Below are 12,986 nucleotides of genomic sequence, written 5' to 3'. Positions count from 1 at the left end.
CTTGAAACTCAGCAGCTCAGGCTTCTCTTCCTGTCTAAACATCCTCAACTCCTTCAGTTTGCCTCCTTCATGGCAGGTTTGTCCTCCTGTGGATGTACTCTAGTGTGTCCAAAATAGGCTGCCCAGAAGATAGCACTCCAAGTATAGTCTGACCAGAGCACAGTGCAGTGGTACTGCTAACTCCTTTGCTCTAGACTGCCTCTCTTAATATAGTCCAAGCGTGCATTAGTTTATTTGGCTGTCAGATTTTACTGTTGCCTTCTATTAGCTTTCCAGTCCTATTTTTTTAAACCAAGTGTAAGATGTTTCATTTATACTTATTAAATTTAATTGTATTCAAAATTGATGTGAGTCATTGTTCATAAGGCAGGCAGGAGAGTGTTAGTTTTCATTCAAATGGTTCCCCTCATCATAGACATCCAGACCTAGTCTTATTAGAGATGGCTCAGCCATTTAAGTTGTATTCTTTTGTAGCCCTGCCCATCTCCCCAAACCACCTGACTTGAGGACCCCAACCCTCAAACCTGTCCTCAGTTGCACTGTAGCATGTTTCCATTTGGAGCCCTGTTCTTGTTGTGTGGGTGGGCATGAAGTGCTGGGCCTTAGCCAGCCTTTGAAAGGAGTGGGAAGCCCTTTTGCTCCATTGCTTTAGGGAAGGGGCAAGGAAGATTGATTGTTTTCCTAAGCCTCTCTTCCCTGTGCAGTTGAAGGGAGCCACGAGAATGAGGGCCTATTGTTGGGCAGGCCCCCAGAGGAGCCAGATCAGCCCCTTACGGAGAACTCCCTACTAGAGATCCTGGATGGGGTCATCATGATGTACAACCTGAGTGTTCACCAGCAGCTGGGGAAGGTGAGCAGGGGACTGGCTTCTGTTGACCCCAGCAAGGTTCAGACTTGGGTCTCCTGGCACAGTTTGATGGGAAGTGGGATACCTGACAACTGAGAACTCCCTGGTCTGACTCAGGTAGGGCTGAGCTAGAGATTCCACTCCATACCTGGAACCCAGAGCTATGGCCCTGTAGAGTTGGTCACCCAAGTCCATGCATGTTCTTGTGGCTAATTTAGGAAATAAAGTGAGACAGATGGAGGGGTGGAAGGGATTGAGGAAAAAAGATTTCTTGAAATTGGAGGTGTTCTCACCTTTGGTGATTAAATCTAAAGATGAGCAGTGTAGACTTAATCTAATTGTCACAAGTTGCCCTGGTGGGTGGGGTAAGATAGGACTATGTGAGCAGTATGGTCTGAGAAAGGACAGACAGAAGATCACCTTTGCTAAGGCCCTTTAAAACTTAAATCATTATCCTTCTCTTTGGGATGATCCTAGAACCATCTATGTGTACATGCAGTATGGCAAGACTAATCTCAGGGATTTTTATTTGTTGCCCACTTCCCCCCCAAATTATAACTAATGTGGCATGTTCACCTTGAGCCTGTAAGGGGAGGGCTAAAGTGCAGAGATTGGAAAGGTTTGGTCATGAAAACAGGGTTCTGGACTTGCTATTACCAGGGCTGTTAGGCTTCCCTGGGGATGGCAGATAGAGGAGTTGTTTCCCTGTGCTGGTTTGGTTCTAGATGGTGGGTGTTTCTGATGATGTGAATGAATATGCCATGGCCTTGAAAGACACAGAAGAGAAGCTCAGCCGGTGTCCAAAGTGGGTAAGAACAGTGTCTTTGGGGCCTTAGAGCTGGGGGTATTGAGTAGGGCTCATTGAAGACTAGTAACTTTGGGTCCAGGAAGGCCCTATAGGCTTTGGGAAGTCCCTATAGGCTTCATGCTGTCTCAATATTGTAGCTCCATCCAGAGTGAGATACTATAAGAAAAGGAACAGTGCTGATTTCCCATCATGAGGGCACATCTTTTCATCATGTCCTGTTCCTAGAAAACTGCCTCCATTTCCTTCTCCCCTGCTGGATATGGGTCCCAGAGTTCTTAGATTTGTGTCTCCTTTTTCCTCTTTTCCTTTGATATCTGCTTCATGCCCTTTACCTGCTTTAGAAAAATATCTCTTGCTTATTCTTTGTTATTAGACTGTGCCTGCAGTTTTGCTGGATTTCTGGTGTTTGGCATTTTCCCTGGGACTGTGTCTGGGCTAGATGAGCTTATTAGCTGTTGGGCCTAGGCTGCTGCCATCAAGGCTTCTGAGCAGTGAGCTGCTCTATTAGCCCCTGCCCCCACCTTGTTAGGGAAGTCCTCTCAGTCCATCTAAGTGCTAATGTATGGGTCTGGGAACTCATACACACAGCCGTGCTTGGGAGAGCTGGCTGCTGCTCTGCTCTTTTTGAGGAGAGCATCAATTATGAATCTGAAAGGAAAGTGCCTATCACTTGCTGAGTCATCAGAGTTCCAAACACAAGGGATCGAAATTTCTCTGACACTTCGCCTTCCCTTCCCCCCAGTATACAGACACCCTGTGGGAGCAGCGGGCCCTAAGACTCTTGGTCAGAAACATCCAAAGAGGCAATATACACTTCCCTTCACTCTGGAAAAGCTCTATTGAGGTGGAGTCCCATGGGATTAAAGACTTTCATTCATTCAGGCAACAAATATTAAGTACCTCCTGGGTACATAGCCCTGAGTTTATGAAAGGGACGCTACCAGGCACCTTTTCTTCCTCACCCGACTATCTTCCTTTTCCTTCTTTTCTTCAGATTCTCTTATGTGTTGGGAGACTGAGCAGGGGTAGTTTGGTCTCTCCAGAGCTCTCTTAATTGAAGGTCGTATGTATGGCCAGTAGAGCTGTTTAGAGATTGACCAAATCTTAGAAGTGGAAGGTACCTCAGACATAACCTGAGTAGGAGCCCCATCAATAACATCCTAATAGAAGGCCATCTAGCCTCTTCCTGAGCTTTCTACACCCCCCCTGACTCAGTAATCTCTGGTGGCTTCTTGCCACCTTCAGAATCAAATACAAAATCTTCTGTTTAGAGACCTTAATAATATGCCTCCCCCAAACACACTTTTCCAGTCTTCTTATACCCCACTTTGCATTCTGATTCAGTGGCAATGGCCCTCCTGGATGTTCCTTGAATAAGATACTTCATCTCCTGACTCTGGGCATTTAAAAAAAAAAAAACCCTCCATTCTGTCTTAGACTCAGTACTGTGTATTAGTTCCAAGGCAGAAGAACAGTAAGGGCTGAGCAATGGGGGTTAGGTGACTTGCCCAGAGTCGCACAGCTAGGAAGTAGGCCTTCTGAATGGGCATTTTTTCTGGTTGTCTCCTGTGCCTGGAATGCTTTCCTTCCTCATCTCTGCCTCTTGGCCTCCCTGGCTTCCTTCAAGTCCCAGTTAAAATTCTACCTTTTAGAGAAAGCCTTTCTTGTCCCTCTTAATTCTAGTGCCTCCACTCTGTTAATTATCTCCTATTTACTCTGTATCTGTCTTGTTTGTAAATATTTGTTTGCATGCTGTCTCTGTCATTAGATTGTGAGCTCTTCAAGAGCAGGAATTGTCTTACTCTTTTTTGTAGCCCCAGCACAATGGTTGGTGCTTAATAAATGTTTATTGACTGACCAAAATAGCCCATCCCACTTTTGGAAAGCTCTGATTGTTCAGTTCATTGAGATTTGTTAAGCATCTACTTCTGTGTAAGTTATTTTTTTGCATTGAGTCAAAAACAATCTCCCTACAAATTGTCTGTAGAGAAGGATTCACTTTTGGCCCTTGTTCTGTGCTGAGGATGTGTCACCTAGAACCTTCCTGAAAACCTGGGCTCCTCTATTGCCACCATTTTAGGGGTCTTGTCACTCTAGTCATCTAGGATGAGGCTACCAATGATAGCTATGGGTTGGGAAGGGAGGATAGACAACAGGATTAACCTGGACAGGTTTGTAATTGTGGATCTGAGGTGTATAGTAGAGTCTCAGACCAAACAACCTGTGGGTGTGGTCCAGGGTGAGGGAGAAGGGATGCACTTATTGAATCTTCTTTCATGGGGACCTCAACAGAGGAAAGACATTCAGGAAGAATTGATGAAAAGTCAGAAGGTTTTCTCTGAGAAGCTGAATCATTTGAGTCGCCGTCTTGCCTGGATCAATGTCACCATCTACTCCAAGGTGAGGGCTTTTGGTTGGGGCTTAATTTGGATCAGGGTGGTCTCTCTATTCCCTCAAACCATTGATGCCTTAGACTTCTCAAACATTAATCCAATCTCTTGTGGCTGAATTGGGCAAGAAGCCAAGCCTTCTTTCCACCCCCACATTTGTCATCTAAGACATCTCACCCAACTAACCTATACAATGAATCTGTGAGTTGGAGAAGGTAGAGATTTGTAGAGCTCAGGAAGAGGGATCCTACTAGACATGGCAACCAGAGACTCTTGGGATTTGGACCTACCTGGAAGGACCCTTGGAGGTCATCTTGTTTCATCCCCTGTTTTTATAGATGAGGAATCTGGGGACCTGAGAGACTTTTCCAAGGTTACACAGGTAATCAGTAGCAGGCCAGGATTCCAACCTAATAATAATAATAATAGCTAGCATCTATATAGTGCTTACCCTGTGCTAGGTACTGTGCCAAGTGCCTTGCAAATATGATCTCATTTGATCTTCACTACAACCTTTGAGGGAGGTGCTGTTATGAGGATACTGAGGCAAACAGAGTTGTTAAGTGACTTGTCCAGGATCGCCCAGCTAATAAGTGTCTGAGGCAGGATCTGAACTCAGATCTTCCTGATTCCAAGTCCAGTGTGCTGTTTCCTGTGCCACCGCACTGCCTAGATCTTTAGACCCCAAATACTGTGCTTTTTCTTACCTCACAGAATCACTGTGAAGATCATGTTATGTAAAGTACTTTGCTAACCTCAAATCACTATTAAAATCTTAGTTATTATTGTTATTTTTATTTTTGTCATTCAACTACACGTTGAGCTATTCTTGCTATCCTTCTCCACACTTCTTCTTTACCTCCCCCCACCTAAACCAGTTTTATGCCTAAAAGCTCAGAGTATCTGATCTATGTGGACCTCTAGATACTGATTAAATATGACAAAGAGGAAACATCTTTAGCAGCTTTGGGGATATTTTTGGAGAAGACAAAGTGTGGAAACCTCTTTGTTGCTTGGGTACTAGTATTGAACCAACCTTATGCCAGCCTCTCATGGTTCCTATATGACATGATCAAAGGCTAAAGCCCAGATGCACCCTCTCTTCAACCTATCTGGGTTTCTTGGGGTGTTAGATTTCCCCCCTGAATCCCCAGATATTAGTACTATATATCAGCCTTAAGAGGCCACTCACCTGTCTCAGTGTTCAGATACTCTGTTAGGTATTGGCCTAACAGGATGGATTCTATTGCTGGGAATTTTGCTTAGCCTAGTCTTTCTGTTCTCTCCTCCTCCCAGGAAAAGATGCAGGACATTTATTGGCTTCTCCGGGTTTGCACCCGCACCATAGAACACGGGGACCGCACGGGCTCCCTCTTTGCCTTTATGCCGGAGTTCTACTTAAGTGTTGCCATGAATAGCTACAGTGCCCTCAAAAATTACTTCAGCCCTGTCAATAGCATGGAGGAGCTGCCAGGTAAGTAAGGTCTAGGTTTGGAGAGGGAGAGGACACCCTAAACTAGGGGACAAGAAAATGCCTTGGCAGAGTTGTCTGCCTGTTCTGATGTGTAGAACTCCATAAAGCAGAACTGCACCCAACCCTGGGGAGACCAAACCCCTGTATTCTGAGCATGGACACTGCTCAGCCCTTGTGAGCTCTTAAACTTAGGCTGGAGATGGAGTATGCAAAGGAAAAAGACTCTGAACACTCCCAGTCGCATACAAACAATTGCAAATGAGCAGATGAGCAGAATGCAAACTGAGTCTTTCCCTAGGGACAGACAGCCTGTTGCAGCCAAACTAACATCTAAAGCCTTGGGCCTGGTTTTTCAAACAACATTCCCTCTGATTTCCAGTTTCCTGAAAACAGTCAGCAAGGCTGAAATCTTAGAGACAGTAGAAATTTGGGAATGGGAATAAGACCCTTCCCAGAAAAGGTGTGCATTAGCTCCTGGAGTGCCCTGGGTGGGACTCCTCCACTATAAGCACTAAGGTTATCAGATAACAGTTTGAGAGACTCCAGGTCAAGCCACAGCTAGTTAGTGGCCCTGGTCACCATGTTACCTTGGCCCTGCTGGACTTGGAGTCCTCTGGGCTGTGCTTATGGGCCCACAGCCTCTGAGGACTAAGAAGGAAGAAGAGGCAAGAGAAAGGACAGTGAAAAGCAACTGGGCCCTATTCCTTGAGGGTACACTGGCAGTTTGATTTATGGCTGGTATAGTGGGAACGGAAATGTTTCTCCTTACAAACAAGCCAGCAAGCTGTAGCCCAGCAAAGGCTGGCTTTGGGCCCCATTTGGGAGACAGAAATAAGGACACAAATGCAGATTGGAATGATATAACCCACTGGAAAATAACCAGAGAATAGGAAAGGATAAGGGGGGTGGGGACAGCAGATTTCTGATGCGGGCAGTGGTTAAAGTTGTGCTTGTCTGAGGCCAGGATGGAGATGGTTTGGGTTTTAAACAGTCCATGGGCATAGGCTTCTTAGCTGAGATCTTAGAATGTCTAGCTACAGATTCACCTTCAGAGGTTCCAAGTTACAGAGGTGAGCATTTTGGACTTGCTCTTCAAAAGTCATTGGAACACTTTTAAAGAGCAGTTCTTCCTGACAGAGCACAGACTGCCTTAGGACATCCTTGCTGAGGCTAGTTTGATCAGGACATTTGTTGACATATAGCTAGAATTCCTGGGAGAGGGTACCCGTGGCCTTGTAGAATTGAGGCTTCAAAGGGAGACAGAGAGCCTGTGTCAAATTTCTGATTTTCTAGGAAGTCCTTAGGGTCCCAATATGGGGGGAAGAAAAGGAAACTAACATGTCAAGAATCATGACCAGATCCCTTTACTTATCCTTCTCAAAGCAGAGGGGATCATGGCATCCTGAAGGAGAAGGAGGCTCTAGTTACCTGTGATAGAACCTGATATGATCCTGTGATTGCCCCTTAAAATTTGTTTGTTTCTCCTAGCATTTTGAGTTGCCTTGACAAGAGCTGCTCTTACATGACTCTGCCAGACTTGCCCTTTTTGGATTTGATTTCTGGGTGGTTTCCCCCTCATTCCTCTCATCCCCTCTGATCTGCCCTTTCAGGACTCCCAGCGGTGTTTTTAACTGGGTTCCATGTTGTGGTTGTCACAGTCTGCCCCATCTTAACCTTTGCTAGGGCTTCTAACCATTTCTGGACTAGGGAAGATGGGCTAATGCAGTTGGATGTGAGAGAAGGGTAAGAGAGAAACATTTAGAGGATGATCCACATGTTGGTGGTAATTAATTGCCTTTGAACCTAATTCATTGAACCTGAATTAGGTTGCATTGTCTGTAGGTATTTGCAAAGTACATGCAAATATTTTGTGTAATGATTCTTCTTGCTTCTTGTGTGAACTACACCTGGGTCCCCTTAGCAAAGGCTGACAACCCTGACCCAACCCCTTAAGTTCCTCAAAACCTTAATTAGTGAGGTGATAGGTTCTTTGAATGGCCAGAAGTATGCACATGTGTGTAGTCAGGGAATCTTAGCTTGGCTCAGTTCTGCCATTGCTGTAATACTTTACCTCATGTTGGGAAAATCCCTGAATTTCCTGATGTTAAGCCTTGGACTCAGAGGTCTTAGGGAGTAGCTCTTCTTGAAGACTGAAGGAAAAAAGCACCTCAGAAAAGTGGCCTTGCTCCATAGGCACTTTCTGCCCTTATATCCCTGACCCCCTTTCCTATTTCTTCCCATGTTTCTTTTTGTCCCCATTATTTCTTTGTCCTGAAATGTACCATTGCCCATTGAGAAGGTAGATCCTTTTTCATGTGTGTGAGAGTTGGACATACAAAACCCCAAACTCTGTTTCCTAAGTTTGAAGAGAAAACTCACCTGGTTCTTATCTGTCTCAGCAAAGGGAAATGATCATTTATATAAGAGAAAGAATGTGAGACCAAGTAGGAGTCAGGAGACCAGGATTTTAGTGACTAAACCTCAGTTTCCTCCATTGAAAAATGAGAGAGTTGGATTAGATGATCTCTGAGGTCCTTTAGAGTTTAGTCAATGGTATACATGATACACATGCAGATGCATTTTCTTTTTTCTTAACTTAATTTTTTTAATTAACAAAAACAATTTGCTCATCTTCCTGCCTCCCCCAACAGAAAAAAAGAGAAAAAAAATCATGGTAACAAATATGTATTTTTTAAAAAAAACTTTTATTTTCTACTAATAAGTATCAGTTCCAAGGCAAAAAGAGTGATAAGGGCTAGGCAGTAAGCAGTAAGTGACTTGCCCAGGGTCACATAGTTAAAAAGTATCTGAGGTCAAATTTGAATCCAGGGCATCCCATCTCTAGACCTGGTTCTGGTTCTTTATTCCCTGAGCCCCTTAGCTATCCCATTCTTACCATTTAGATTGTTCTAGTTCTGCTCACTTTTTTCTACATTGGTTCATATAAGCCTTCCCAAGTTTTGCAGGTCATTTTTCTAATCATTGTCTGGGCCAGAAGGGAAGTTATTCTTCATTTTGGTCAGGGAATCCCAGGACTTAGAATTGAAAAGGGCCTGTCTTTTTACAGTTGCAGGAACAGCCCTTGAGAGCTCGAGACTTGCCCAAGTTTATATAGGCAGATAGTAGTATTCAGACACAAACATTCTAACTCCAAATCCAGTACTCTTTCTAGCCTACCACATGTCTTTACATATTGCACCCTTCCCTTAAAAGGTAGGAATGTGCCTATTACTGATGTGGGAATGTTGGTAAGCCTGGGAGCAGCAGTGCCTAGCCCACAAAGAAAGTAAATATGATGTGCTTTTAAATGTGGGCATTTAATCATGCAGGACTTTTGGCCTTTGGCCCTCTCCCCATTTCCTTTGACTTAACCAGTGCTGAGGTTGAGAGGGGAGGAGAATGTGTTGCTATTAAAAAAAAAATTCCTAGGTGATACAAGATCCTTTAAATGGACAGTTCTAAAATGATCCTTTGTCTGACACAGCTGTTTAGGTCTATCATTGCATTTGCTGTCTCTAGCTGACCCTGGAATAGAAAAGATGATGTCCAAATCCAGTGGCAGATACATAAATTGTTCTGATGTCCTGTGCAGAGCTTTGTCTATGTCATACCCAAGGACCCAGCTTCCTTTTGCTTTCTCATCTGTGACAAATGACCATGAGCATATGAAGAGCCTATCACACTGGCATTAAATGTGAAAAGCCCTGACAAGCATATAGGATTCCTATTCCTCAGTCTGTCTGAGGAACTCTAGGTGTCTATCCAGACACTCTGATCTTATTTAAATAGTGATCACTTTTTAAAAAACAACTCTTGCCTTCCATCTTAGAATCAATACTGTGTAGTGGTTCCAAGGCAGAAGAGTGGTAAGAGCTAGGGTTACATGGCTAGGAAGGGTCTAAATCCAGAGTAGAACCCAGGATCTCCTATCTCTGGCCCTGACTTTCAATCCACTGAGCCACCTAGCTGCCCCCAATAATGATAATTCTTTCTGAGGGTCCTGTTGGATGTACATCTAGGGTTCTCTTAGCCCTTTGTGTATTGGGCACATACATGGAGGAGCAGGCAGAGTGGGACCTGTTAACTTTGCTAGGCCATGGTGAGGGCCCAAAGAGGCAAGAGATCTTCCCAGGGAGCAAGAAGAGTCAGAGAAGTATAGCATGAGATGGTCATTGCCCTCTGCAGAGATATTTGGAGACTGCTAGACTCTCTCCACAGGCACAGAATCTCCAGGGTCCTAGTGCTGAAAAGCCTAAGATTCTTTCTCTCCACAGGTTACGAGGAGACACTGACCCGCCTTGCTGCGATTCTAGCCAAACACTTTGCAGACTCAAGAATTGTGGGCACAGGTGAGGTACTTTTCTCGCTTCTTAGGAGACCGTACTGGGAGTGGGCCAAAGGAGGATGTTTGCCTCAGGGACCCTAGACTGACCAAGAGCCAGGCAAAACAGCAAGGCTTGATTTCCTGCTAATTTTAGTCTTTCAATCCAATTTAACAAGCATTTAGTTATTTTATTATATTTCTTTTTGACCCCTTATCTTCTGTCTTAGAATTAATACTAAGTACTGATTCCAAGGCAGAAGAGCAATAAGGGCTAAGCAGTGGAGTTTAAGTGACTTGCCCAGGGTCACATAGCTAGGAAGTATATGAGGTCAGATATGAACCCAAAACCTCCCATCTCCAGGCCTGGCACTCTATCTACTGAGCCACCTAGCTCACTTATTAAATGTCTATTCTATGTAAGGTGCTATGTATGGTGCTAATAATATAAAGACAAAAACCGAAACAATCCCTTTCCTTAAGGAACTATTGCAGTGGAGTACAACATGCATATAAATAAGTTAATTTGAAAAGAGAGGATGAACCAACTGGAGGTGGGTGAAAGAAAGGGTTGGATAGTTAGGGATGGTTTCCCATAGAAAGTGGTCACCAAGCTGAGCCTCAAAGGGCAATAATGATTCTGAGCAGTAGTCTGGAGGAGGAAGCACATTCTCAGCACAGGGAACAATTAATGCTTATTCATGGAGGTGGAAGAGTGTATGGCAGCTTTGAGGAATGACTTATCTGAGCCAGAACCTGGACTGCATAAAGGGGACTGATGTAAAATAAGGCTGAAGGAGTAGATGAGAGGCAAAATGAAGAGGGTGAGCTTTATAGCTCAGGCGGAGAAGCTCGTGTTTTATCTTAAAAGCAATAGGGAGCCTCTGAGGTCCCAAGAGGCATAACCCAGCTCTGTCAAATGTCAGTGGTGTGAAGCAGGCCCAAGGTGCTGTTTGTGTTCTCTGACTCTGGCCTCTCAGACAGAGTCCAGAGTGTAGGAAGGAATGCCCTTCTAATCTGTCACATTCCATAGAATGGCCCATCTGCTGGACCCTGGACCTAGTGTCTAGAAAAGGACCCTCAAGTCTGGCTTTCTCCTTCACCTCACAAGGCCCTGGCACCCTGGACTGGGTGAGGTTTGGCCTGGTAAACCAGAGCTGTAGCCTTTTTCTCCTAGCCTAGCGACACTGAGAAAACCTCCTTGGTTTTTTTGCCTCCAACGTGGCCTTGGGCCTCTTGTCAGATGATGACCCTTTCCAGTCCCCATCTCCCTTTCTGGGTCCTCAGACATTTCTGTCACCACTCAGACATCCGAGATTCCCTGATGCAAGCGCTGGCCAGCTACGTCTGTTATCCCCACTCATTGCGTGCTGTGGAGAGGATACCTGAGGAACAGTGAGTTCTGGAGCCTCCCTCCCCACTGCTTGGGAAGCTATGTGACTGGTGGGAGAGAGGATGGGAAGGAGGGAGATCAGAGAGAGAGCGTGGGGGCAAGTAGAGGTAGAGGGGGAGAAAAACAAGCTTGCTGCTGCTGCAGGGATACAAGAAGAAGACTTGGAATGAGCATAGTGGCTCAAGATCACATGAGGTATTCCTCCCGTGCTTCTGTATTGCAGCAAGGCAAGGAAATTAATCTTTGTCCCTTAACTGACCGCCCCCCAACTCTGCCTGGTTTCACTTGTGATTTGACATTCTTGTGTCCTACCTTCCCTATGTTGGTTTTAAATAAATACTACTTATTATTTTGAGGAAAGGCCTTTTTATGCTAGTGTTTTCGATAGGAATGAGTGTTGTATTTTGTCAAAGGCTTTTTCTGCATATATTGAGACAATCAGGTGATTTCTGTTAATTTGGTTATTGATATGGTCAATTATGCTGATAATTTTCCTACTATTAAACCAGTCTCACATTCCTGGTATAAATCCCTATGTTGGGATAAAGAGCTAGTAGCTCCTAGTAGGCTCCTCTTGCTCACCTGGATTCTCAGCCCAACTTAGATGCTAAAGTCCTGATAAGCCTGGACAGTCTTCTTCATTTTCTTTCATATTCCCTGTGGCTTTTTATTTTTTAAGTTGCATCAGTGCCCTTTGTTTCTTACACCCCCATTATTTTTATGATATATTTCTTTTTATACACTTCATTGAGCCCTCCCATGTAACAAAGTCATCACCTCATCCTGGGTTCTCGAAGGATGTCCATCCTTGGAGCTTTCACATCCTTCCTGAAACCCAGGGGGCTGTCTGGAAGTGCCTGACATGTTCCCTGTCCCCTTTGCAGACGGATCACCATGATGAAGAACCTTCTTGCTCCATATGAGCAGCGTCCCTGGGCCCAGACAAATTGGATCCTTGTGCGGTTGTGGCGGGTAATAGCTCTGGCATCCCAGCCCTCTCTTCCCCCAATGCAGAGCCCCTTGCAGAATGCAGAAGAAGGAGGAAGTGCGACTCCTGCCTGTGGCTGGTTGTTTGGATTTGCTACTGAGTGTAGGGCTTGTACTGTGAAATGTAGGTCATGCTGCCCTCAGGAAAAGTCTGGCTCTTCAAATGTTTTCAGAATCAGTGTTTTCTAAATTGAGTCAGTTTGACATTTGAAAATGTCTCTCTGTGCCCATCGGCACTGAGCTGGGCAGAGCAAGTGGAACAAGAGAGGGAGGGAGAGTGTGTAGAGAAAGGAATGGGATAAGGTATCTGAGTGCAGAGAGAAGGGAGCTGGGTCAGGGGCTTTCAGAGAGGGAGGTCAGATTTGGGATCTGCTGAGACAATGGAGGTACCATATTGGTATAAGGCATGGATTCAGAGGTCTAGAGATGTTGCCACAGTGCAGGACCTGAGTGACAATTGGCTAAGGATTGGACAAACATGGCCAATGGGATTAGAGTTAATGAGGTTAGAGGTAGTAAGAAGGCAGTGTTGTAGGGGAGGCAAGGCCTGCGTCCTGGGCGAGAGAGCAAAGGAAGACCCCACCTGACATGCCCTCATGGGTCATTTCTCTTCCAGGGCTGCGGATTTGGGTATCGCTACACTAGGCTGCCTCATCTGCTGAAAACAAAGCCAGAGGATGCCAACCTCCCTAGCTTACAGAGTGAGTCCTGGATCGATCTATCTTTCTTTCTTTCTTTCTTTCTTTCTTTCTTTCTTTCTTTCTTT

At 44.9% G+C, this 12,986-nt stretch overlaps 1 protein-coding gene across 1 annotated transcript in view; it reads left to right on the top strand.

Annotated features, from left to right (window-relative positions):
• RNF123 (ring finger protein 123) overlaps window positions 1-12,986 on the top strand; it is a 112,376-nt gene that overhangs the window by 51,877 nt on the left and 47,513 nt on the right. Inside the window, exons 23-30 of the mRNA XM_044677720.1 lie at window positions 705-850; window positions 1,573-1,656; window positions 3,948-4,055; window positions 5,342-5,519; window positions 9,794-9,868; window positions 11,148-11,235; window positions 12,118-12,205; window positions 12,837-12,921. Of these exons, the coding sequence (XP_044533655.1) occupies window positions 705-850; window positions 1,573-1,656; window positions 3,948-4,055; window positions 5,342-5,519; window positions 9,794-9,868; window positions 11,148-11,235; window positions 12,118-12,205; window positions 12,837-12,921 (852 nt within the window). The remainder of the gene's footprint in view (window positions 1-704; window positions 851-1,572; window positions 1,657-3,947; window positions 4,056-5,341; window positions 5,520-9,793; window positions 9,869-11,147; window positions 11,236-12,117; window positions 12,206-12,836; window positions 12,922-12,986) is intronic.

The sequence above is a fragment of the Gracilinanus agilis genome, chromosome 1, assembly GCF_016433145.1.
Source record: "Gracilinanus agilis isolate LMUSP501 chromosome 1, AgileGrace, whole genome shotgun sequence".
Lineage (NCBI taxonomy): Eukaryota > Metazoa > Chordata > Mammalia > Didelphimorphia > Didelphidae > Gracilinanus > Gracilinanus agilis.
Note: the sequence above shows the minus strand (reverse complement) of the source record. Positions and strands in the feature narration are given on the sequence as shown.